The sequence below is a fragment of the Balaenoptera ricei genome, chromosome 1 (genome assembly GCF_028023285.1).
Source record: "Balaenoptera ricei isolate mBalRic1 chromosome 1, mBalRic1.hap2, whole genome shotgun sequence".
NCBI lineage: Eukaryota > Metazoa > Chordata > Mammalia > Artiodactyla > Balaenopteridae > Balaenoptera > Balaenoptera ricei.
In genome coordinates this window covers 117,736,524-117,762,211 of record NC_082639.1, presented here as the reverse complement: position 1 = coordinate 117,762,211, position 25,688 = coordinate 117,736,524, and the positions used below count along the sequence as shown (strand labels likewise).

General features: G+C 43.9%; 1 protein-coding gene across 1 annotated transcript in view; it reads left to right on the top strand.

Annotated features, from left to right (window-relative positions):
• Nucleotides 1–24,908, top strand: part of CD244 (CD244 molecule) — a 28,307-nt gene extending 3,399 nt beyond the window's left edge. Inside the window, exons 2-9 of the mRNA XM_059924697.1 lie at nucleotides 15,056–15,394; nucleotides 15,484–15,759; nucleotides 17,211–17,318; nucleotides 17,762–17,829; nucleotides 19,982–20,035; nucleotides 22,134–22,199; nucleotides 23,646–23,702; nucleotides 24,793–24,908. Coding sequence (XP_059780680.1) covers nucleotides 15,056–15,394; nucleotides 15,484–15,759; nucleotides 17,211–17,318; nucleotides 17,762–17,829; nucleotides 19,982–20,035; nucleotides 22,134–22,199; nucleotides 23,646–23,702; nucleotides 24,793–24,873 — 1,049 coding nt within the window. The 3' untranslated portion in view covers nucleotides 24,874–24,908. The remainder of the gene's footprint in view (nucleotides 1–15,055; nucleotides 15,395–15,483; nucleotides 15,760–17,210; nucleotides 17,319–17,761; nucleotides 17,830–19,981; nucleotides 20,036–22,133; nucleotides 22,200–23,645; nucleotides 23,703–24,792) is intronic.
• The last annotated feature ends 780 nt before the right edge of the window (nucleotides 24,909–25,688 follow it).

Genomic DNA, 25,688 nt, shown 5'->3' with positions numbered 1-25,688 from the left:
TCCTTCCCTGGATATGTTTTGAGTAGCTCTGCACCAGGTGCTAGACAAGATATTTAGGATTCAGTAGTGATTAAGTACACGGCCCCTTTGTTCATAGAGCCTACACCATTTATATCCATCAGTATATAATTACAGCTGTGATTAGTGCCCAACGAAGTGCCCAACACAGTAAGTGCTCCAAACATGTTAGTTGAGTGAGTAAATGAATTGTTTTCAGGCATCTTAGAGGAAGATTGGGATAATTTTTGGGTCAGATGGTTTGGGGACCAGGGACCTTCAAATCACTGCCCATAAGTGTGGACTTGGGCCCTAAAGTTCATTTTGGACCCTAAATTCAGGTTTTGGCTATGCATTCTGAAGAAACTACAAAGGACACACCAGAGGCTATAAATGCCCAGGGGCAACAAGGTGAGATGTGCTGGACAAAAAAAAAGGGGCAGGGGCAGTGTCTCACAGATCAGCTCTGAAGGCTGCAGGCTGTTCCCATAGGTTGTGTTGAAACTTTCACTTCTCAGGAAGGAGTCACTGATCGCAACTGCTCTGGCTGGGATCCAGACAAGTTCTAAAAAGGCTGGATTTATTTTTGTCCATCTTTTCCTGATTGTACTCCCCCTCAGACAAAGTGTGAAGAGTGAAGTATCTGTCCACAGGAGAGAGGTCAGGACTCAGAGAACTCAGGGCTGCAGCACCACTGGAGGAAACCAGTTCTATAGAAATCCCTCCAGAGATAGCTGGGCCACGGTCTTCATGATATGTGTGCAGAAAAGTGTGCAAAATTATAAACGTACCATCTCAATGAGTTATTGTTAAGTGAAAACACCTGTGTGTCTACCACATGTTCCCTCCTTTCCTTACCTCCACCCTCTTCCACAAATACAACCACTCTTCTGACTTCTAACATCATTGGTTAGTTTTGCCTGTATATAAATGGAATCATAAAGTATATACTCCTGTATTTGGCTTCTTTTGCTCAACATCTGATGAGATTTATCTCTGCTATCAGTTGCAGCTGGTCGTTTTCATGGCTGTATTTCATTGTATGACTATATAATAGTTTATTAATCTATTCTACCATTGATGAACCTTTGGGTTGTTTCAAGGGTTTTTTCCCTATTATAGTCACGCTGCTAAGAGCCTTTTGGCCAAGCTGCTTGGCATGCGGGATCTTAGTTCCTTGCCCAGGGATGGAGCCCACGGCCCCTGCAGTGGAAGCGCAGAATTTAAACCACTGGACCACCAGGGAAGTCCTCTATGAGACTTTTAGTGCATGCACGTCTGTTGGGCGTATCTCTGGGGGTAGAATCACTGGGTATGTAGATATACCTCTAGCAGTTGCTGCCAAACTGTTTTCCAAAGTGGTTGAACCAAGCAGTGTGTGAGAGTTCCAAGTTGTTTCAGGGCCACCAGCTTTGTGTTCTGAGGACCTGCAAATGGGAAATGAAAGTGCAGGGGTGTGGAGCCTGAAAGGTGAAAGTCAAAGCCAAGAGAACCATGTCTGTGTGGCTTCCCTGGTATACTGCACGAAATTCCTACGGGAGAGTCATTTCTGGGAGCTGAATTTAATTGATTAATTAATCAACTGAACACTTCATTAAACCCTTACTATGTTCCAAGAACTATGCAAGATTTTGTGGAGGAAACAAAGATGAAACACACATTGGTTCCATCCTTAAGAATCTTTCAGACAGTTAGAGGAAAATAGGCCTGTACAATATCAACTCTAAGGGAAGACAGAAAATGCTAAATGCTAAGTGTCTCTGACAGGCAAGATACATTTAGAGCACAAAGGGTGCAAAGAAGATGGAGATTCCTTCTAGGTAGGGACACTGGGGAAGTGGTCTTGAAGGATAAATAAGAGTTCAGGAGATAGAGGTAAGGTAGAAGGACAAGCTAAGCAGAGGGAACAGCCTAAACAGAAGTAGGGAAAACAGGTTTGAATGAGGAGACATGAGAAGCAAATGCACTTGTTATCTTGGAAAAAGACAGTATTATAAATGGGATGATTCAGTTAACTGATACAAAGAGTGGGACATAGGCTAGGTAAGTTGACAGAGGTAAGGGGTTGCATTGTCTGAGAGGTGGAGTCAGTATGGTCAGGAGGAAGCCCTCCAGGGTGGGGCTAGGTGAAGAAGAAGAGAGGCGATGAATTGGGTTGTGGACCTGGAGGGGATTTTGTCTACTTTATAATTTTGCCTTGACTAGGGCCGGCCCTGCCCCAGCACTTTTGGGACCTCACTGAGGTTTATCCACCCAGACCCCATCAGGAACCCCTTCTGTTGCCTTCACTCCAAGCCTGGTGGCACAACCCTGAGCTGAGGAAACCTCAACATCCTTTGTTGGCTAGGGGAAGTTATACTTTTCTGAAAGTTCTCTTTTCTCTCCCCTGTCCCCTCTCCCAGTCTCTCAGGCCTCAACCTTCTTCCCATCTCACCCTTCCTCCGACCAGCAGGTCAAGGTGAGAGGGAGCTGAGCTGACAGTGGACACTGCGGGACTTTGGAGGCTGCAGCTCTTGCACCCAACTCTGAGGCTGAGCGGGACTCACTGCTGGGTCAGATCGTCTCCTTGACCGTCCTCTGTGCTGGCTTCCCTCTTCTTCCTGAGGAGGTGGTGGAGTTAATCACTTGACCTCTGCCCTCCCTCTGCAGAGTTGTTTCACCCCATTCTTTCCTAACCACCGGAAGAGAGGCCCCAAAGCTGCTGAGTGGTAACAACAGAGGTAGCAGCAGCCCTGGGGCCTGCTCTGACCACCGGAATCTGCTGTGGCCTCTCCGCTCTGAACAATCCACCACTTGTCGGGGCCTCCTCCACCTCTCACTAAGCATGTGAGAACTTGTGTTGAAGTTATCTTATCATACTGCGATTTCTTGTCTCTCCATTTGGCATATGTGCCCCTCGGGGACAGGGACAGAGGTCTTTCTGCATCAGTCACAATACCCAGTACATAGTACCTTGCCCACTCATCTTTCTGCTGTATCCTCCCACTCCAACCTCACCCCACCGCCATCCCTGTCTAGCCCTGCCTCACCCTGAATATCTTCCTTTTCCCCACACTGGGCTGTTGAGGGCTGCAGAAGAAAATTCAGCAACAAAGAGCAACTACAGATTGAGAGCCTTCAATTTCAGCTGGGTCCTCAGTGCCCTGGGAATCCTTGTTTCTGATCCACAGCTTTCCCCTTTCTCCAAAGGGGTGATTCCAAACCTTCACCATCTCTTCAAGATCCTGTTCCATCATCATAGCTTTTATCAGCCTACATTCTCCTTCTCCAAGTAAACGGAGGCCCCAATTAGGGATTCTGCCGACCTCACCAACAATCCTTCAACATCAACTGACCTCATCTGCGCCCATAAATGACCACAGTCACCTCTGCTCTGCATTAGGGAGCTCTCCTCCTTTCCTTGGTCTGTCCTTCCCCGTGTGCTCTGGACTTCACGGCTTCATCTGGTAGGTCATCCAGGACCTGCCCAGTCCATGATATCTCTGATCTTTCTTCAACTGCTCCTTTTCTGTTGGCTCTCCACTCTTAGTTCATTATCCTCCCATTTAAAAATCTATGTTGGAATACCATCCAGTTTTTCCCTACTGTGTCTTTCTTTCCCATGTGTCTCTTTTACTACTCATACAGAACACTTCACTTCTGATACCTCTGGTCTCCAAGTGTGTGTGAGGTTCTTTCCCCATACCAAGCAACTCTCTGTGACACCAGCTGGGTGTCTTACAATTTGACTCAATTCTGACACCATCTGCCAGGAGACAGTGTTAGATTTCACAGATTAAGGGCTCGTTCCCACAAGATTACCTCCCTCTGCCATTTCAGACACCAGTCTCAAGCCCAGGTTGTAGATCAGAGGTTCCAGTGAACCCCTCTTCTGATTCAATTAATTTGTTGGAGTGGCTCACAGAACAGTGGGAAACACTTACTTACATTTACCAGTTTATTAAAGGATATGATAAAGGATACAGATGAACAGCCAGATGAAGAGATAAATAGGGCAAGTTCTGGAAGGGAGCTTCTGTTCCCTTGGAGTTGGGGTTCACCAAACTGGTAGCTCCCCTAAACTCATGCTATTGGGATTTTATAGGGGCTTCCTCATGTAGATGTGATCAGTTATTAACTATTAACTCCATTTCCAGCCTCTATCCCTCCTCCAAAGGATGGGAAATGGGGCTGAAAATTCCAAGCTTTTAATCATGGCTTGGCCTTTTTTGTGATCAGCCCCTCCCGCCCAGGAGTTGATCCAGAGTCATTTAATAGAATAAAAGATGCTCCTCTTATTACTTAGGAATTTACAAAGGTTTTAGGAGCCCCATGTCAGGGATGGGGTCAAAGACTAAATACTAAAGCAAGAGATGCTTTTATCACTCGGAAATTATAAGGATTTAATTTAATTTAATTTAATTAATTTAATTTAATTCCTCTGTGCCAGGAATTGGGGGGAGAGAATAATATATATATTTCCATTATCTCACAAAAGTCAAACCAACAAATCAAAATAACACCTGGTGTTCTTCCTGTGGTAGCTTGTTTCCTACCTCCTTTTTAGTTGGAGACAAACCCTTCTTAAGTGTGTAAACTAATACAATTTACATAAAAATAGAATAGTATAATTAAAAAAATGACTACAATGGCAGTATAGCATCAGGAGGGTAGATCACACATTCGATTCCTTAATAATTTAATAGTTTAGTTAATAACTTAATCATTCCCTGTATACTCTATGTTCAGTTTTTTAAAATTTAATTAATTAATTAATTAATTAATGGCTGTGTTGGGTCTTCGCTGCTGCACACGGGCTTTCTCTAGTTGCAGCGAGCGGGGGCTACTCTTCATTGCGGTGCGTGGGCTCCTCATTGTGGTGGCTTCTCTTGTTGCAGAGCATGGGCTCTAGGCGCACGGGCTTCAGTAGTTGCAGCATGCGGGCTCAGTCGTTGTGGCTCGCAGGCTCTAGAGCGCAGGCTCAGTAGTTGTAGCGCACAGGCTTAGTTGCTCCGCGGCATGTGAGATCTTCTGGACCAGGGCTCGAACGTGTGTCCCCTGCATTGGCAGGCGGATTCTTAACCACTGTGCCACCAGGGAAGTCCTATATTCAGTTTTGTCATGATGAAGGAGAACCAGAATGAAGGCTCTATGTTTTGATCTGATGGTGGTTATTCAGGAGTTTACTTTATAATTATTCATTATACTATGCATTTATATTTTAGGCACCCTTTAATATTTGTGCTACCTCTCAATTTTATAGAAGGTAAAAATAAAATAAAACCATCACAACCCCCTAAAAATTAAACTCATGTTCTATCACCCCACTCTCCAGACCTGCTGGAGAGAGCTTTATTACCATCCTTAGCAGACCCATAAGCCAGAAGTGTGGGTGTCTGTAACAATGCTGCTGTTCTGTCTGTGATGCCCTCTTCCATACTCCTTTCTCAATCCACCTGGCAGGCCTGGGTGCCCCAGGCAGCACCTAGGTCTCCTCCTCTGGGAAGCCACTCCTAATGCCCCAGGGAAGAGTAAAGCGTGCTTTCCTTATGCTTGTGTCACGCCTTGGGCATACCCCCATAGCACATTTCACATCAAGTCTTAGTTGGCTGTTTTAGGTCTATCTTCCTCTAGACTGTAAGCACAGTAAAACAGAGATTGTAACTTTTCCTTTACGTCTTACCCAGTGCCCTTAATAATCCCATTCTCCAAAATAGGAGTGATATTACAAATGATATTACAGATATGATATGAGCAACAACAATCATAACAGATGCCAGCTCTGAGCAACCTGGAAAGCTTTATTTGATGTATTGGCTGAACTTCTTCCCTGCCTTTGGGCCAGTAAGATGCACCCATGCATGCACCAGTAACCTTGGCTGTTCACTGTTCCCATATTACACTTATATGCTTCTGTTTTCATCCTCTTCTCTTCTTATGATTTGGCTTTCATTCCTTATTTAAAATCCTGCCCAGCCCTATAGATTCTGATTTTGTGGCAAGCATTTCTGGCACCCATCTTGGAGCCCTTAAACTTGGCGTTTCTTGTTGGTCTTGGAGTTGGCTCCTGTGGAATACTCAAGATCCATCTGTAGTCTCAGCCCTTTTGCTGCCTTAGGTGGGGTGGAGCTTTAGATACCCATTACTTAGCCCAGTGCCTGGCCAATGAAATATGCATCCATTGGTGTGGCTCCCTCTCTGTTGGGCCTTACCCTTGACCCTTCATATGACTGACACTGCTATTGCCAGTTAACCAGTCATGGGAGTTCCATATCTTCCTTTAGCACTTGCTTGTTATGTATGGGGGGCATTTCTATCTTTCTGCGTACCATTCTATTTGCAACTCTCCCCAACTCTACTCGCCTGGGTTAATCTCTTGAATGTAATTTGGTTGTTTTATCATCTCCCATTTCTAGTCTGTGAAGGTGATGTCCTGTTTCTAGGAAATTAAGACTTATGATATGTATGTATTTCTTTGTAAATGCTGCCAACCACTAAGACCATCTTGCTTAGTTCTTCTATCTCTAATATTCTGCCTAAGGGCTGCACCGTCTGCTTGATTCCCTGTCCCCAGAGGAGCTGTGAAGTTGCAGTTCCCCCTACCCAGAATGTTTTTTCTGTAGCTCTTCGCCTGGCTGGATCCTTCATATCTTTCATTTCTTAGCTCAGATGTCACCTCCTCAGAGAGGTCTTCTCTGGCCATGAATCTACCAGTCAGTCTGTTATATCACCTTTTAAAACTACCTTCATGGCACTTAACGCTTCTCTGAAAGGATCTTGTTTCATTTTTCACTTATTTATGGTGCGTACCCCAACTGGAGTGTAAGCTTCATGAGAGCAGGGACCGTGTCTCTCTTGCTCACCCCTCTAGTCCAATGCCCTTGAGCAGTGGTTCTCAAGTGGGGACAATTTTGCCCCCCAGGGGACATTTGGAAATGTCTAAAAACTTTTTTGTTTGTCATGAATGGGCCAGGGGTGCTGGCATCTAGCGGGTAGAGGACAGGGATGATGTTACACATCTTTACAATGCACAGGACAGCTCCCCTTCCCTCTGCAACAGGGAATTAACAGACCCCAAATGTCAAGTGTTGAGATTAAGATATCCTCCCTACAGCAATACCTGACACACAGAGAGTATTCAATAAATAATTGTTGAATATAGGAGTGAATAGTCTTCTCATTGCCTCAAAGGGGCTCACTGATTCTTATAGATGTACCTGGAACCTAGGTTTAGGACATCTTTGTCAATCTGTAAATTTGCCCAACCTATTTCCTAGTCTATTTTACCTGTGAGAATTTCTGATCCACTGATTTCTGGTTGTCATTTGAGTAAGTATCAGGAAGACTTTTGAGTAAGTATCAGGAAGACTTTTCTAATATTTCTCCAAAAGTGAGTGCAGAAATCTCCTGTTTTTCCACTCTTGCTGTGGTAATGTTTCCACAGTGGCAACATCTTACTTTGCTCTAATCAAAGTACATTTTACTTAGTTTAATGATCAGAAGAGCTCTCTGAGAGGTAGTAATTACTCCTTTTTTACACTTTGTATTTTTATCAAGATATAACTTACAGTAATGTACAAAAAGTTTAAGTGAATAGCTTGATGAAACTTTATATATGTATGTACATGTAACCACCACCCATCTCAAGATGTAAAACATTTCTAGCACCCCAATAGTCTTCTTTGTGTCCCCTCCAACTTGATAATCTCCTCAGAGTTAACCAATATTCTAACCTCTTACCATAGATTTGTGTTTTTTCGGATTTTGAATTTCATATAAGTAGAATCATTCACTATATACTTTTTGGTGTCTGGCTCCTTTATTAATAACCACGTCGATAAGATCCATCCACATTTTTGCTTGTAGAAGTAGTTTATTCTTCTTTTTTAAAAAAATTAATTAATTTATTTTTGGCTGCATTGGGTCTTCATTGCTGCATGCGGGCTTTCTCTAGTTGGGCGAGCGGGGGCTGCTCTTCATTGCGGTGCACGGGCTTCTCATTGCGGTGGCTTCTCTTGTTGCGGAGCACCAACTCTAGGCATGCAGGCTTCAGTAGTTGTGGCATGTGGGCTCAGTAGTTGTGGCTCGTGGGCTCTAGAGCACAGACTCCATAGTTGTGGCACATGGGCTTAGTTACTCCACAGCATGTGGGATCTTCCCAGACCACGGATCAAACCCATGTCCCCTGCATTGGCAGGCAGATTCTTAACCACTGCGCCATCAGGGAAGTCCCAGTTTATTCTTTTTCATTGCTGTGTAACATTCCATTATATGAATATAACATGATTGATTTATTCATCTAATGATGACTGATATTTGGGTTGTTTTGCATTTTGAATTATTATGAATAAAGCCATTATGAACGTTCTTGTATATGTTTTCTTGAGTATGTACAAATTCTCCTGGGTCATAGGGCATATGTAACTTTAGTTTTAAAAGATATTGTCAGTTTTCCAAAGTGGCTGCACCAATTTACACTTCCATTAGCAATGAATCAGAGTCTCAGTTGTGCCTCATCCCTGTCAACACTTGGAATTTTTGGTCTTTTAAATGTTAGCCATTTTGGTGGGGATATAGTAGAGTCTCATTGTTTTCTGATATCCAGCAATGTTGGGGACCTTTTTGCTGCTTGTTTGTTAATTGGGTATCATTTATTTGTCAAGTGCCTGTGCCAGTCTTCTACCTTTTTTTTTTTTTTGGGTTGTCAGTTTATTTCTTACTGATTTTTAGGAATTCTTTATAGACAGGCATACCTCATTTTACTGAGCCTCACTTTATTGAACTTTGCAGATACTGAGTTTTTTACAAATTGAAGGTTTGTGTCAACACTGTGTCACACAAGTCTATTAGCTCCATTTTTCCAACAGCATTTGCTCACTTCGTGTCTCTTTGTCACATTTTGGTAATTCTCTCAATATTTCAAACTTTTTCATTATTATTATATTTGTTATGATGGTCTGTGATCAGTGATCTTTGATGTCACTATTGCAATTATTTTGGGGTGCCACAAACTGCACCCATATAAGATGGTGAAGTTAATCAATTGTTAAAATGACAACAAAAGATTCAGAATATTACATAAACTTAGTTGATGAAGCAGCAGCAGGGCTTGAAAGGATTGACTCCAATTTTGAAAGAAGTTCTACTGTGGTTAAAATGCTATCAAACATCATTGCCTGCTACAGAGAAATCATTTGTTAAAGAAAGAGTCAATCCATGTGGTAGAGGAGGCTCAGGTAAAAGGCGGAGCCTGACTTTCCTTCCCCAAACCACTACTCCCCATCTGGGTGGAGACTACTCCAATGTGCATGGTGTGAGGGTGTGCTCTAACTTTATTGATTTACATGTAGTTGTCCAACTTTCCCAGCACCACTTGCTGAAAAGACTATCTTTTTCCCATTTTATATTCTTGCTTCCTTTGTTGATGATTAATTGACTGTAGGTGTGTGGGTTTATTTCTGGGCTCTCTATTCTGTTCCATTGATCCGTATGTCTGTTTTTGTGCCAATACCACACTGTTTTGACTATTGTAGCTTTGTAGTATTATCTGAAGTGTGAGAGGGTTATGCCTCCTGCTTTGTTCTCTTTCCTTTGTATTGCTTTGGCAATTCTGGGTCTTTTATGATTCCATATAAAATTTAGGATTATTTGTTCCAGTCCTGTGAAAAATGTCATGGTTATTTTGGTACGGATTGCATTAAATCTGTAGATTGTTTTGAGTTCTATTGCCATTTTAACAATATTAATTCCTCCAATCCAAGAGTATGGGATATCTTTCCATTTCTTTGAATCATCTTTAATTTCCTTTATTAATGTATTATAGTTCTCAGCATATAAGTCTTTCACCTCCTTGGTCAGGTTTAATCCTAAGTATTTTATTTTTTTTTTGGTGTGATTTTAAAAGGTATGGTTTTTTTACATTCCCTTTTTGATATTTCATTATTAGTGTAAAGAATTGTAACTGATTTCTGTATGTTAATCCTGTATCCTGCTACCTTGCTGAATTTATCTATCAGTTCTAGTTGTTTTTGTGTGGAGTCTTTAGGGCTTTCTATATATAATATTATGTCATCTGCATATAATGGCAATTTTACCTCGTCCCTTCCAATTTGGATAACTTTTATTTCTTTTTTTTGTCTGATTGCTGTGGCTAGAATTTCCAATACTATGTTGAATAGAAGTGGTGAGAGTGGACATCCTTGTCCTGTTCCAAATTTTAACAGGAAGGATTTCAGCTTTTCACCATTGAGTATTATATTGGTTGTGGGTTTGTCATAAATGGCTTTAATTATGTTGAGATATGTTCCCTCTATACCCACTTTCGTAAGAGCTTTTCTTAAAATCATGAATGGATGTTGAATTTTGTCAAATGCTTTTCCTGTGTCTGTTGAGATAATCATGTGGTTTTGTCTTTCTCTTTTGAATGTGGTGTATCACATTGATTGATTTATGTATGTTGAACCATCCTTGTGACCCTGGAATGAAATCAGCTTGACCATGGTGTATGATCCCTTTTATGTAATGTTGGACTCAGTTTGTTAATATTTTGTTAAGGATTTTTGCATCTATGTTCATTAAAGATATTCACCTGTAATTTTCTTTTTTTGTGGTGTCTTTGTCTGGTTTTGGTGTCAGGATGATGATGCCTTCATAGAATGAATTTGGAAGTGTTCTCTCTTCTTAAATTTTTTGGAATAGTTTGAGAAGGATAGGTATAAGTTCTTCTTGGTATGTTTGGCAGAATTCCTCAGTGAAGCTGTTCAGTCCTGTATTTTTGTTTGCAGAGAGTTTTGCTTTGTTTTGTTTTTAAATTACAGATTGTATTTCACTTCTAGTGATCAGTCTGTTTAAATGATCTGTTTCTTCTTGACTCAGTTTTGGCAAGCTGTATGTTTCTACAAACTTGTTCATTTCTTCCAGGTTGTCCAATTTGTTTGCATATAACTATTAGTATTCTCATAATTTTTTTGTATTTTTGTGGTATCCGTGGTTAAAATTTCCCTCTTTCTTTTCTTATTTTGTTTATTTGGGTCCTCTCTCTTTTCTTCTTGGTGATCCTGGCTAGAGGTTTGTTGATTTTGTTTACCTTTTCAAAAAATTAGTTCTTGGACTTATTGATCTTTTCTATTGTTTTTTTGGTCTCTATTTTATTTATTTCCTCGCTGATCTTCATTATTTTCTTCCTTATGTTGACTTTGGGTTTTGTTTGTTCTTCTATAATTCTTTTAGGTGGTAGTTTAGGTTGTTTGTTTAAGATTTTTCTTGTTTTTTGAGGCAGGCCTGTATTGCTATGAACTCTCTTAGAACTGCTTTTGCTGCATCTCATAGATTTTGTAAGGTTGTGCTTTCATTTTTGTTTGTCTACAGGTATTTTCTGATTTCTTCTTTGATTTCATTTTTGACCCATTGGTTTTTTAAGAGCATGTTGTTTAGTCTCCATATGTTCTTTTCCTGTTTTTCTTCCTGTGGTTGATTTCTAGTTTCAGATTTTTGTGGTCAGAAAAGTTCTCAGTTGAGTTTATTTTTCAGTTATTTTATATTTTATTCCCACAATTTTCATTTGGTTCTCAAAAAATTCATTTTTTCAGGTAACTATTGCTGTATAATGAAGCACCTCTAAACTTAGTAGTTTAAAACAACAACCACTTATTTAGTCAATGATTCTGCTAGTTGGCAATTTGGGCTGGGCTCAGCTGGGTCATTATTTTCATTTCAGCTTGCACCATTATGCATATATGGTCAGCTGCCAGATTGACTGGGGACGGCTGATCTAAGAAGGCCTCAACTTGCTGCATGTGATCTCTCATCCTCCAGGAGGCTATCTGAGTCTTGTTTATATGTCAGCTAGACAACATGCCAAGAGAACACGTAGAGGCACATTCCAAGAGGCATGTGCAAGGCCTCTTCAGATCTAGGCTTAGAACTGGCACAACAACATTTTTACTGCATTCTGTTCAGAAAGCCAGCCCAGTTACAAGAGATGGGAAAGTGAACTCTATCTCTTGATGATGGAAGGAGCTGCAAAGTCACATATCAGGGAGCATGGCCATTTTGCTTTCTATCACACTAGTTCTCTGCTGTAATTCTCAAACATATTTTATTTCCTTGAACATGTTAAACAAAATTACTTTAAAGTTTATGGCTGATAACACTATTATCTAGATGTCCCTTGGATTTATTTCTATTTTTTCTTTTGGTTTTTGGACATGTTTCCTCTTCTTATGCCTGTTTATTTTTTTATTTCATTTTGGACATTGTTGTATGAAAAATTTTAGAAATAGTTTAATGCGCTGGTTTTTGTTATTTTCCTCCAGGAATAATTTATATTTGCCTCTAGTAGTCAGATTAGAAATACTAGAGATATTAGATAATGTTAATCCAATTCAGGGTTGAAATTATTCAAAACTGGGCTTCAATCTCTGTGAGAGCTGGCCTATTTCTTTTCTTTCTTATTAACTTTTTGGCTGCGTTGGGTCTTTGTTGCTGTACCTGGGCTTTCTCTAATTAAGGCGAGCTGCGGGCTACTCTTCATTGGGATGCATGGGCTTCTCATTGCGGTGGCCTCTCTGGTTGTGGAACATAGGCTCTAGGTGTGTGGGCTTCAGTAGTTGTAGAGCGCAGGCTCACTAGTTGTGGCTTGCAGGCTCTAGAGTGCAGGCTCAGTAGTTACGGCACATAGGCCTAGTTGCTCCATGACATGTGGGATCTTCATGGACCAGGGATCGAACCGGTGTCCCCTGCATTGGCAGGCAGATTCTTTTTTTTTAATAAATAAATAAATAAATTAATTTATTTTTGGCTGTGTTGGGTCTTTGTTGCTGCACGTGGGCTTTCTCTAGTTGTGGCGAGCGGGGGCTACTCTTCGTTGCGGTGTGTGGGCTTCTCATCGCGATGGCTTCTCTTGTTGTGGAGCAAGGGCTCGAGGGTGAGCAGGCTTTAGTAGTTGTGGCATGCAGGCTCAGTAGTTGTGGCGCACAGGCTTAGTTGCTCTGCAGCATGTGGGATCTTCCAGGACGAGGGCTTGAACCCGTGTCCCCTGCATTGCCAGGCAGATTCTTAACCACTGTGCCACCAGGGAAGTTCCTGGCCTATTTCTTGTTCACCCTTACTCTTAGTGTGTAGACCTTTATGGTACCAACCCCAAATCTGCTGGATTTTAGGTATACCCACTTCCTATCAAGAGGTTCCTGAACTCCATGTTCTCTTAGTTCCTTAAGCTTATTGTAAACTCTGCTTAGCTTCTCAGCATTTCAGCTGCTTTTTATGGACTCAGAAGATGTCTCCAAGGAGCAACAGTCAAAAATTCAGGTTCCACCTCTCTGAATTGCCTTCTTCCAGATCTTGGCCCTATAATTTTATACTGCTTTATTAGCTCTCTGATGCCATTAACAACATGCTTTTATACTTTGCCCGTTATTTCTAGTTATTCTCAGTAGGAACATTGGTTAGCATGTCTTAATCTGGTCTTCCATTATCAGAATTAGAATTCTTTAGATGATTATGTATCTCAACCTTTAAGTGTATGCTGTAGGATGAAAGCATGTTCTATTTCCAGATCACAAATTCTCTGGAGTCAGGAACCATATCTTATACATGAAGAGGTCCTGCCTTTTCAGAGTCCTCATTACAGTGGGGACTCAGTAAAGACTGAATAATTGGTGATGACAGTTCATGTCATTTTTGTAGGTTTAGTAATTATTTTTCTGTTCACCTTTGTTCTCAACATCTTTAGGCAGTGCTAGGACCTCAAGAGACAAAGTCACAGAGATGTATATCACAGTCTCTGCTTTTGGCTTGGTAATGAGCACAGCCAGTTCAAATCATGGGAATATGAATATGAACCTCATGTGTTTTACTCTTAGGAGTGTCAAACCAGAGGAACATATTATATTAACCAGATAGTAATTACGAGTCCTTTAATTATTTACTTAGTCTCTTGAGAAAATGCTGACATGAAGGTATGGTTAGGAGTGAGGGTATTTATAATGCATGTGGACATCTAAAGATCTCTCTCCATCACTCTCTTCTCAATGTCCTCCATTTTAACAGATCTGTTTGTATAACTATCTCCTTCTTTTATTCTCTCCTCCAAAGTCTCCCTGACCCTTTTCAACCCGCCCAGATAGACCTTTTTATCTCCAGCATCCACTGGGCCATGGCACATAGCTTCCCTGCCAAAAATGGCCACAGGGATTTCCACTTGTTTTCATTGATTGCACTGGGGTACTCTAGGGTAGGCAATGACAAGCAGCTCTATTGCACATTGTCACGGTCATTAACCCCCATCTTGGTCCTTAGAGAGGGATGTGCTAGGATATGCCTTGGCAATATAGTTTTATTTTTCTCTATTTGTTTTCTATGGAGCGATCCTGTGGATACTTTCTAGTAACTAAAAAATTGGCAAACACTAATGAATAAAGACCACAATCCTATGTGCAAAGTGCTACAAGAAAGGATTACGAATCTAGTTCTATGAGGACGGAGGACGGAGGAGGGAGCCATTAGTTCAACTTGGAGGGTTAGTCTTATTAGGTCTGGCCATTAAGAATTTCCAGCAGTCACTGATGGCCACTGTTGGTTGCCTCAGCACTGCAGGGAAGGAGTGACATCATATATGATATTTATAACATTGTGGTGGTTAAGAATTCGTCCTCTAAAGCCCAATTGACTGGATTTTAAGCTCATCTTTCTCACTGTGTAACTTGGGCCAATTACTTTTAAGTTCTTTCTAACTCAGTTTCCTAACCTGTAAAATGGGGATAAGACTCTTTTAGGGTCATTGTAAAATGAAATAGTAAAAATATGTAAAGTGTTTAAAACCTGTCTGTCCCATAATAAGAACTCAGGAGATTTTAGCTATTATTACTGGTTTGTGGGCCCTTCAGACTCGGGCACAGAGCATGGAGGGAGGGGAGGCAGATAAGGGAGATACACTTTCAGGTTCTCTTAGACTTTGGGCTCCTCATATGCATTTCCATCCTCTTGGTTTAAGGAAGGTCACATCCAACAACACACAATGTTCAGGCTTGAATCTCTTCTTTCCACCTCCAGCCTGCGTTCTCTTTCCTATAATCCCTAGGTTCTGCTGATCATGTGGTTGGAATCTCGGGAGAGTCTGTCTGGTTACGGCCCCCCAGCGTACAGATAAGGACATACTCTGTTAAATGGAAGATGCAGCCATACTCAAATTCAAGCTGTTTTTTGATACACTCTTGGAAGAATGTTTCCAGCCAGAGCGATGTAGGGAAGAGTTTGAATTGGACTCCAAATCATTTCAACAATAGACTCAGCTTTATAAGCGAAAACTTAACTCTTCTCATCATGGCAGTTCAGCAGCAGGACAGTGGCCTCTACTTCCTGGAGGTCACTGAAGACACTGGGAAGGTTTGGAGACATAAGTTCCAGGTTTCCGTATTTGGTGAGTCCTCAGGACAGCTCATGCTGCACCTCTGACTCCTGCAGGGCTTGTATTTCCAGCACCTTTCTGATCAGAATCTCTGCTTCCAGATCGTGTTGAGAAGCCCCAGCTGGTGGAGAGGTGGAAGGTCCTGGGCAGGGGGATGTGCCAAGTGACTCTGTCCTGCTCAGTCTCCAGAGGTGGTGATGTGAGCTATGCTTGGTATAAAGGGACTGAGCTGATTCAGACACCCAGGAACCTCACCAAACTGGAGGAGAAGATTGATGTCAGTGGTTTGCACACATACACCTGCAATGTCAGCAACCCTGTCAGCTGGGCAAACCACACCCTCCAACTCACACAGGGCTGTCTGAATGCCCACCCGAGTAAGTGGAGCACTTTGCGCTGTAACAGGGGCTGAAGGTGTGGGACCCCACAGCCAGGCTCATGTGCAAAGGAGACTTGGATCTGAGATCCCTTGGCTGCCTCCCCCAGGGCTTTGCAGTCCTTCCCCAGGGAGGTCCTGGCCTCTAGGCACACAGTTTCCATAAAGCCAGGGCTGTCTTTGTCTGGGAAGGATTTTATCCCAATAAAGAATCTCCTTCTGGGAGATGCGCATTTCTCCTTCATGTAGGGAATGCTTAGTTGTTTGGTGAGTCGCAGCCCTGCCATGATGCTGATCGTTACTTTCTTTCTCTGAGAGACTGATGGAGATCTACTTTCTCCTCCTGAGTGACAACTCCCCCAAACCATATAGTTCCCCAAGAGGTAACTATGCTGTACACAGTGTTCTGGGTCATAGGGTCATCAGGATGATCTTGGGGGTACCTAGAAGAGTTCTTGTTTTTTTTTTGCTTATGCTCATCCTAAGAGTTACCCCGAGTTAAGTTGACACCACTATTGATTAGATAAACAAAGAATTACTGTGCCATCAGCATGGGCATGACAGGAAAAAACAACCCACAGTTCGCATACTTAAGGAACTTATAATCAAATGGGGCAACAAACTAAGCATTCATGGGCAAAAAAGAAACAAAACAAGCTGAAGTAATGTGGAGTGACAAGGACACTGGAGTTTGGTTCATGCCAGCCATGGCTTCATCATTCACTAGCTCTGTGAACTCAGGCTGATGCATTACCTCTCTGAGCCTCAATTTTTCTTTTGGGTAAAATGGGGATGTTAATAATAAGTACCTCACAGGATTGCTGTTAAGGTTAAATGAGATGATGTTTGTAAAGAGCCTAGTCAGCTGGCATCTGGAACTTTAATTCATTTCCCTTCTCCCCATGTTGGCTGGGTTATATAACAGGCTACACGTGTGACACAAATGTTAAAGTTTGAATGAAGAAGAGCAGTGAAAGCAAGAATAGCAGAAGGTGAAATGGAAGACTTGCCTGGCACATAGTAGGTGTGCAACAAATGTTTGTTGAGTTAAAAACAAAAGAGTGAATGGATTAACATTTGCTGTGCCAGATGTTTTACATATATTAGACCCCGTAATTAACCCCCATGTGTAGATAACATTATCTACTTTCTGTAAGTGACAAAACAGAGGCTCAGAGAGTTTAATTAAGGAAGTTGCCCAAGGGCACAGAGCTTATAGAATTAGAATCGAGCCTGGCCTCTGAGATACTAATACCCATACTCTTAGCATCACTCAGGGGAGGTCACCCAATTGAGAAGAGAGATGACTTTGATGGTGAATTCACAGGGTGCGTGGAGACCAGCCATTTGAGAGAGGAGTGTGGGTTTTGAGACAGTCCCTGCAGCAGACAGGTGGGAAGGGAGAACAGAGAGGGCTTAGCACTCAGGCCTGGTGCCTTCCATATCCCTCAGGTTTCATCTTTCTGTTCATTTTGGTGAGCATCGTGATTCTCCTAACGGCATTGTTCCTGGGCACCCTCACCTGCTTCTGTGTGCGGAGGTGGAAGAGGAAGCAGTCACGTAAGTGGAGGGTCCCTAGGAGGTGTGTTGCCTGATTTGACATCCCCAGTGGCATGCACCTGGGGGCACAGTACCTGCTTTTCCTTGGGGGCATTGAGGTATGTGTGTGTGTGCTTGGGGGAGGGGAAGCAGTGGCTGCTGGGCCCTCTCTCCCAGTTCACGCCTTCTGCAGTGGCTGCTGGATGTTTACAGTCTGATCCCCAATGTGCAGATTTACCTGCACTCTGCCTGGCCTGACGGAATAGGTATGTCAGGGCAAGTTGCTGCCACTGTGCATTTCGGGTATCCTAGGGAGAGCACTAATCTGCCTCCTTTCTAGAACTTTTCTCAAGGTCTTGGTCATCTGGGATGGAGGGAGGACCGCCAGTAGCAGAAGCCTGGACAGGACGCCCTCTGGAGGTCTCTGCAGCTCTTTTCTTTGCTTCTTTGCTTTCCTCTCACAGAGACCAGACCAGAGGAATTTCTGATGATCTATGAAGATGTCAACAACGTGCAAACCAGGAGAAATCAAGTATGGCACCCTAGGGGCTGCGGTTTCTCTCAACGAGTCTGGGAGATGCTCTTGGGAGGATGACCATCCAGAGCAGGGGGACAAAGAGGACCAGACAATTGTCCTCAGTCCTCCCCATCTATCTTTTCTCCGTCAGCCTCCTAGCTCTGGCCATGGAGGAAAAGAGGAAAACAAGGGGGCGGGGTGCAGAAAAAATGAAGGAGGCAGAAGGGGCATCTTGGTGCAGAATCACAGCTGTTGGGAAGGGATGGCCCCCTGGTGTCCTCATTTCTGTCCTGTCTTACCAGCCAGGCTCAGCCCCATGAAGAGTCCAACCTTCTTGTATTTTTGTGTCTGACCACAAAGTCTCGGGTCCCTGCAAGTCCGAGTTTACTTTTGTGGGTCCCTTGATCGTTGCCCAGGCTGGGAAGGAGGCCCGCCTGAGCAGCCAAAGCACAGCTGTTTCACAGCTGGCTCAGTGGTCTGTGCTCACAATGCTTTGGGAGGAAGAGGCCCGAGTCTGGCTGAGGCGCTAGAGAGAGTATCCAGGTTAGCACAAAGGTTAGTTCCTCTGTGAACCTCTCTGGCCGGTCAGTGTCTGCAGCTAGTGGCCTACTCTGCCTGCCATCCAGGGGTGTTGAAGAGGAGGAAACTGCAGGGGGCTGCAGGGGCCCTCCTGCTGCTCTGCCCCTGAGCAGGGCAGGATGTGTGACAGGCCTCAGGGAAAGGCAGTGCCCAGCTGAACTGCCAGGTGGGAAGGGTGATGGGCATGGGGAGGAAGGGCCCTCTTCCCACCCCCATTCCTGGTGTTCCACCTGCGGAGACGAGGCAGGAAGTCACAACAGTGGGACTCTCCCTTGTCACAGGTGTGAGGCCCTGTGAGGCCTCATAGAACAGAGAAGCAGCTTCCCAAATGTCTGGGCTCAGTGGGAATTAGGAATCAGTGTGGCTCCCCTGGCCCGTTTCCTTGCCCCACCCATGGAATATTGGGGCATGAAAAACAAAAGGAGACTTTGTTTCTCCCATCATTACTGGATGCTGGTACAAATTCCTGAGAGCAAGTGCATCTTCCTACAGCCACGGATGCCCAAATGCTCAATAAAAATAACCTTTCTTCCCCAACAAAATGAAGGTGACTTCAGATTAAGTAAACGGAGGAGAAGACAAAGGAAAATAACTACTCAGAATAAGAGAGACCTCTTGGGGATTCAGGTCTGTTACTCTGCATCTGACTCAGGGCTTCCTCCCTCCGTGGCCACGTCTCTCCATGGCCTGTCCCTTCTGTCCCCAAGGTTCTGCTTGAAGGTCTAAATCTTAAGCTTCACGTGGTCTCACTTTGGGTCCCAGCTTTGACCTTTCTGGAGACACTTCACTCAGGTCTGGGCAGAAGAGAAAAGCACAAACTCCTGTTTCTTGCCGGATGCCAGCGACTCCAGCCTCCGAGCACGGCTGATGTTTTTCTGCTCCTCTTAGTGTCTTCCTGCTTCTGGGGAGTTCAGCTTCTTCCTTGTCTAATGGACTCTAATGGTCTCCATGGGCTCTCCCCCAGAGCCTAGCCTGGCAGTCTGTGTTCGGGGTCGAGCAGCATGAAATGCCTCCAGCCCCAGTCTCCCGTGGGACAGGACTGAAGAGAGAAGCAGGAAGGGCGTGTGCTCCCTGCCTTTGGCCTTGGTCCAGGGCTCCACCCAGCACCACAGCTGCTCAGAGGCTGGCTTGAGGCCAAAGGCAAGCTGGCCACCAAGGCTGGATCTAGAGAGGGGGCTTTAGAACATTTAGAGTCCCTGAATTTGTGTCCTTTATAGGTAAGGCTCAGATTAGAGCCCCACCCAAAGCTCTGCCCCTTATCAGTAGTTACGTGGCAAATTTAGTCAGAAAGTCAGCAAAGGCAAGTTTCTAAGTTACCAAAGTAAAGCAAGTGACAGGAGACCCTTTGGGCAGGGTCATTCGATGCAATTCTTTCATACTTGGGAGGTTCCCCACTTCTGACACTAACTGCTGCACGGTGAGTCGCTCCTACTGTCTCTCCCTATCCTGAGATGCTCAAAGACCACCTCCCTCCCAGGTTCCTGGGAGCGCCTCTTCTTATGCTGTTCCTCCCCAACTCGATCCAAATTCAGACAGACACAGCTGTCTGCTCACGTTACCATATGTCCTTTTACTATCTCTTGTGCAGGAGCAGAATTCCCCTGGAGAAGGGCACACCATCTACTCCATGATCCAGTCCCAGGTACCACTCTGGTTTCTCGAATCCATTCTGTACCTGTCCATGGGGCTTCCTAATGCCCCCTAGACACTCACACCCTTGAATGGCAGAGTAAGACCTTGGTGCTCCTGGCGTCTGGAAGACAGCTCGGCCTCAGCTGCATTAAGTTGTTTGCAAAGATGAGTGTGATTCTGGAATGTCTCGACAGCTGAACAGAGCTGGAAAGTCTGATGCAGACATTCTTTTCTCTTCCATGCCTGGTAGCAAGTGTGGTCCAGATAAAGTCAGTGGGAGGAGGAAACTTGTCAGGGGACTCAACTTCTGTTTTCCCTCCCTGTTGCTTCCAATACTTGGGGGCCTTGTACTTTTTATTCCTGCCCTGATTATACCTGTTTTCAGGAGATAATGCATCTGTGTTGTTCTCTTCTATCTAATTATGACTTAACAATAGCATTTATTAAGCACGTAACATGTCTATTTTCTTATTGAATGTCACAAAACAACCTCATGAAGTAGGTCTAATAAAAACCCCATTTTGGGGACTTCCCTGGTGGCGCAGTGGTTACGAATCTGCCTGCCAATGCAGGCGACACGGGTTCGAGCCCTGGTCCAGGAAGATCCCACATGCCGCGGAGCAACTAAGCCCGTACACCACAACTACTGAGCCTGTGCCCTAGAGCCCACGAGCCACAACTACTGAGCCTGCATGCCACAACTACTGAAGCCAGTGCGCCTAGAACCCATGCTCCACAACAAGAGAAGCCACTGCAATGAGAAGTCTGTGCACCACAATGAAGAGTAGCTCCTGCTCACCACAACTAGAGAAAGCCCGTGCGCAGCAACAAAGACCCAACAAAGCCAAAAATAAATAAATTAAAAAAACCCCATTTTGTGGATGAGGAAACAAACTCAGAGGTTAAATAACGTGCTCAAGGCCACATAGCTGTGTTGCGGCAAAGCTGAGCCAAATGATTTCCGAGTCTTCACTCCACCTCTACCTACTTCATCTGTAACATTCTGGGATTGTAGAAATTCACCCATAAACTGGAGAAGGAGCCTGTAACATTGACTACTAAAATGACTGTATTGATAACCCGGACTGCTGAGGCATCTCTCGCAAAGGAGACACTGCCCCCTGGTGGCCAGTAATGATAATGTCTGATAAAAATGACATTATTTTACTTATTTATGTTTTAAAGAATTAAGGCTTGAAGCAGCAACCTCTTCAGCTTGGTAGCTAGGCTGCAGGGCAAAGAAAACTCCTGGGGAATGGTGATAAGCTTCAGAGGAAGATCAAGAAAAGAGGGAAGAGGAGAAAGGGAAGGGGAAGAGGAGAAGGGAAGGCAATGGAGGGGAGAGGAAGAGAGGAGAGAAATGGAAGAGAGGGAGGAAAGGAGGAAGGAAGGTGCCCGACCCCTCAGAGCCACTCTGGAATTCCCAAGCTGGGTGTTGCCTACTCCTACTCCCCTTAAGATAACGTGATTCACTGATAATGGGTCAAAGAGAGATGTAAGGGCCATTGATATCTGGCAGTTTTCTGGCTTTAGTCACATTGAATTCCAACAAGAGGAATTTAAATAAATGCAAGGAAGAAATCCTCTTAGACTGAGATGATGATGAGAATGAGATTTCTCCTCTGGAGCATCTTAAAAAGAGGATGGTTACCTGCCTTTGAGGACACCTGGCTCAGGTCCAGAGAGGGAAGGTATGATGTCAAAGGGAGGCACTGAGGTGTTGAGGAAAGAACCTTGGAGAGTCTGAGGTCTAGATCCCGCTTCTACTGTGAGCACACTCTCTGACTTGGGCTATTTACCCTTTTGGAGTCTCATCTGTAGAATGGGGCAAATTATGATTATTCCTATTTTGTAGGAGTGTTATAAGGGTTAGAGGAGAATGCATATACAGAGTAAGCACTCAAAAAATAGCAGCTATCTTTAATAACAGAGCAGGACTAGCTTTCAGGTTGTCTGACCTCCCAACTAGTCCAGGATTCTTTTCACTAACACTTAAACCTGCTGTCTGGGCAAGGTTGAAGGGGAGGAATGGAAGAGATAGATGCCTGCCTCCCCAGGGTTGTGTTGGATCTCTGCTTCTGAAATGGTTTTATTTCTCTTTTCTTTAGTCTTCTGCTTCCACATCACAAGATAATGCAAATACATTGTATTCATTAGTACAGTCTTCCTGGAAGGTAAGTCTCCTCCACAGGGTGTTCTTTATGCACAAATGTATTTTGCCTGTGCATATGCAGGCATGTGTTTGCAGAGGGTGTGTGTGTGTGTGTGTGTGTGTGTGTGTGTGTGTGTGTACTTCTGAGTGAGTTGTCTTCCACTGTGTGTATCTGAGTAGCTTGTGTTAAATGACTGTGTTTAAATGTTAATGGGTCAACTAGAAATGCCTTTCTGGTTCTGTCTGGGGAAAAAGGACAGCTCTGAGATTAGGAGAAGCGTGGATTCTATAGGAGTTTCTGTGGGAGGCGGAGGACCGTCAAAGACAGAAAGGAGGTGCTTTGTGCAGAAGGACCACAGAGCCCTCATTAGACCAACTGAGGCTATGGTGGGAGATACTGGAGTCATTTCCAAGGCAGGGGCATATAACCTGGAACTGGAGGAGTAGACTGGACCTAGAGAGAAACAGTGTTGACTTTCAGAGAATCAGACAAAGGTTCTGGCCAGTCACCTGCTGGTGGAGGTCTCCAGACCGAGGCAACCCATCATGGTCTCCTTGAATCCTGCTCCAAGCTGAGCTCACAACTGTTACATGTGCCTGGGACCACAAAGTGGGACGTCTTAGTGCCCATGGTCATATTTCCACCTTGGGGGGTGGGGGGGTGGGAAGAATGTTAATTCCAAGGCTGGAGTCACTGTATGAAGCCAAAACCTTACCATGGTAGTATGGGAAGTTTAGAATCTGCCAAACTGTGGAAGTGTTGAGTTCATGTGTGTCAGGGATCCTGTGTTTGTGTCAAATGGGGGAGAGGTTTGGGAAGATTTTTTAGACTTTTCACTCGCCCTCCTTCTAATAAGTCATTAAATCAACTTGGATTCTACCATGAGAGGTATTTATATTTAAATTATACACTAGAGTTTATGGACATATAGATGGTCACAGGCACCATGATCACATGCTTTTGTATTAGGTTATGAAGGCTCTGTATACTACTGAAAGTGCTTCTGAGTTCCTGCACTGTCTCCAGTGTTTCACCATGTTCAGGGTATGTGCTAGGATTGGTACTTATGTATGTGCCAGAATTGTTTACACTAAGGTGTGTATGTATGCTATGTGTTGAAAAGATACACAGTTTGAGGCAGTATTTGTATTAGGTTTGTCTGAAGGGTGTGTGTGTGTGTGTGTGCTGGGAATGTGTGTATGTGTGGATTTTAGGGGTATGTGGGTGTGGGATACTAAACTCTTTTGGTTCAGAAATGTCATATCTTAGGCAAGTATGTACTGTGCCTTCTTTGGAAACCGTAAACACCATTGTTTACTCCCGGGGTAGGAAATTCTATTTGCTTTTGGCTGGGGATACTTCAGGGACTTTCTGGGCCTTGAGTCTCCTTTGGGACCTCTCACATCAGTTAGGAGTGGGACATTTCTTAACTTGAAGTTAAGCACTCTTTACCCTCTGAATTTCCAGTCTGGATCCAAGAAGATGAACCACAACACTTCCTTCAATAAAACTGTCTATGAAGAGGTAAGAAACTCCTCTGAATGGGTTTAGTGCTCATAGCATAGCCCTGAAGTCATACACGTGTGAAAAGTCATCCATAGAGTCTCAGGGCTGTAGGGATTTTAGGGATCTTCTAATCCAAATCTTCATTTTAGAGATGAAGAAACTGAGGTTCAAGGAGAGTGATGGTCTAACCCAAGATCATATCATATTTTGGAGTTTGACTCCTGTTGGGGAGATAAAGTTTTAAATTAGGGCTATCCTCAGGCTAGTTTCCCAGCTGTGTGCCACACACTGGACATCTCTCCTTTCCACGGGTATGTGTGTGTTGGGGAACGGGGAGCAGAGAAGGGAGGATAAATGAATCTAAATGATTTTCCCATTAGTAAGTAATTGGGAATCATTCCAGGACATAGGTGATCTTCAGCTGCTGCTGGGATGGACACTGCACAAAAGAGACCAACGAGCCCGGTGGCCAGATTGATTCCCATTAGGCCATTTAGGGAATGGAAAGTAGGGACTCAACGTTTATTGGAGGTTTATTGCATATGTGTGTATATATATATATATATATATATATTAGCCTGCCAGTGACTTCATGTGAACTATCTTATTTAATCCTCACAGAATACTATGAGGTAGTATAATTACACTTCCCATTTATACCCAGAGAATTTAAGGCATGGAGAGCACCCCACCCATCAACCTCAGTTAACACCTGAGCTTCCACCTGTGGCCTGATAAAGATGTTGCCCCTGGTCACAAGGGAGAGGATAGATGGGTGCCTGCTGGAATTTCTGGCACTTGAGCTGCGGCCCTACATTAAAGCCAGCTGGACAGGCCAGGGTTGTAAAGGGCACCATGTGGGCCAAGGCAATCTAGGTGGGTCATGAAGAGGGGTGGTGTGGTTAAAAAGCACTAGAAATGGAGCCAGAAGAACTGGATTCAAGCCCCTCCTTTACTTCTTACTAGTAGTTGACCCTGAATTATTTGCCTTAGCCATCTGAGCTTCCTTTTCTTATGAATTGTGAATCAGGATAATAATTCACAGCCCACAGGGTTGTTATAAGGATCTCTTAGTGGGAGGGTCTGAAGATCTCCTCTTCTTCTGCAGGTGGGAAAGAGAGCATCCAAAGCTGCAAACCCTGCTCGACTGAGCCGCAGGGAGCTGGAGAACTTCTGTGTATATCCCTAGTTGCCGCAGCTGTTCTCACCTTTCTTACAGTTCTGCTTCTGTCACAATGGATGACACCACATGACTCTCTGCAGAGCGGTTCCTAGTCTGGAGAGGATACGAGAGTTTGTGCATGGTCTATATTTTGTTTTGAAAATGATTGCTAACAGCCATTATAGGAGCAAGGCTGTTAAATACTATCTCAACCCACAGACTGGACAAGAATGGGTAGAGATATTGGGTAGTTTCCAAAAAATGACTCAGCAATCCAAGTACTGGTAATCTTTCAAGTGCTATGTAAATGTATGGTGGTGTTATTATTAGCATTAAGATTCCCTTCCTCTGGTTTTCTAATCTATGACTTGTTTTCCCTCCTCCCTAATCAGGGATGACCACATTTTTAGACCCTTCCCTTGCCCAGGCTCATCTTCCAAAGAGGAAGGAAAGATAATGGGGATGCAGAGGAAAAGAAACAGCCCCCTCTGTGAGGGTGGAATAACTAGCCATAAGCCAGCTGGCAGGTTCTCCAAGGGGGCCATGCCTGGGCTTTGGTCACAAAAGGGTGTAGGCAGGAGCGAGGGTAGATGGTGCAAAGCAAGCCCATCTGTGAGTGGAAAAATCACCCAGAGCCCATGCCATCCTGATAACCTGGCAGTAGGACCAGCTTTGTCTACAGATCGAGGTTTGACTTACAAAAACACATTATTGGACATCTATTTTGGCCTCTTCACAGTTAGAAACAATATTGTATTTAAGTTCTGAGTTCTGATGTTCCCCATGGCACATGCTGGAGGGAGGGCTCAGACCGCTGAGCAACTGGGAACCAGACACCTTGC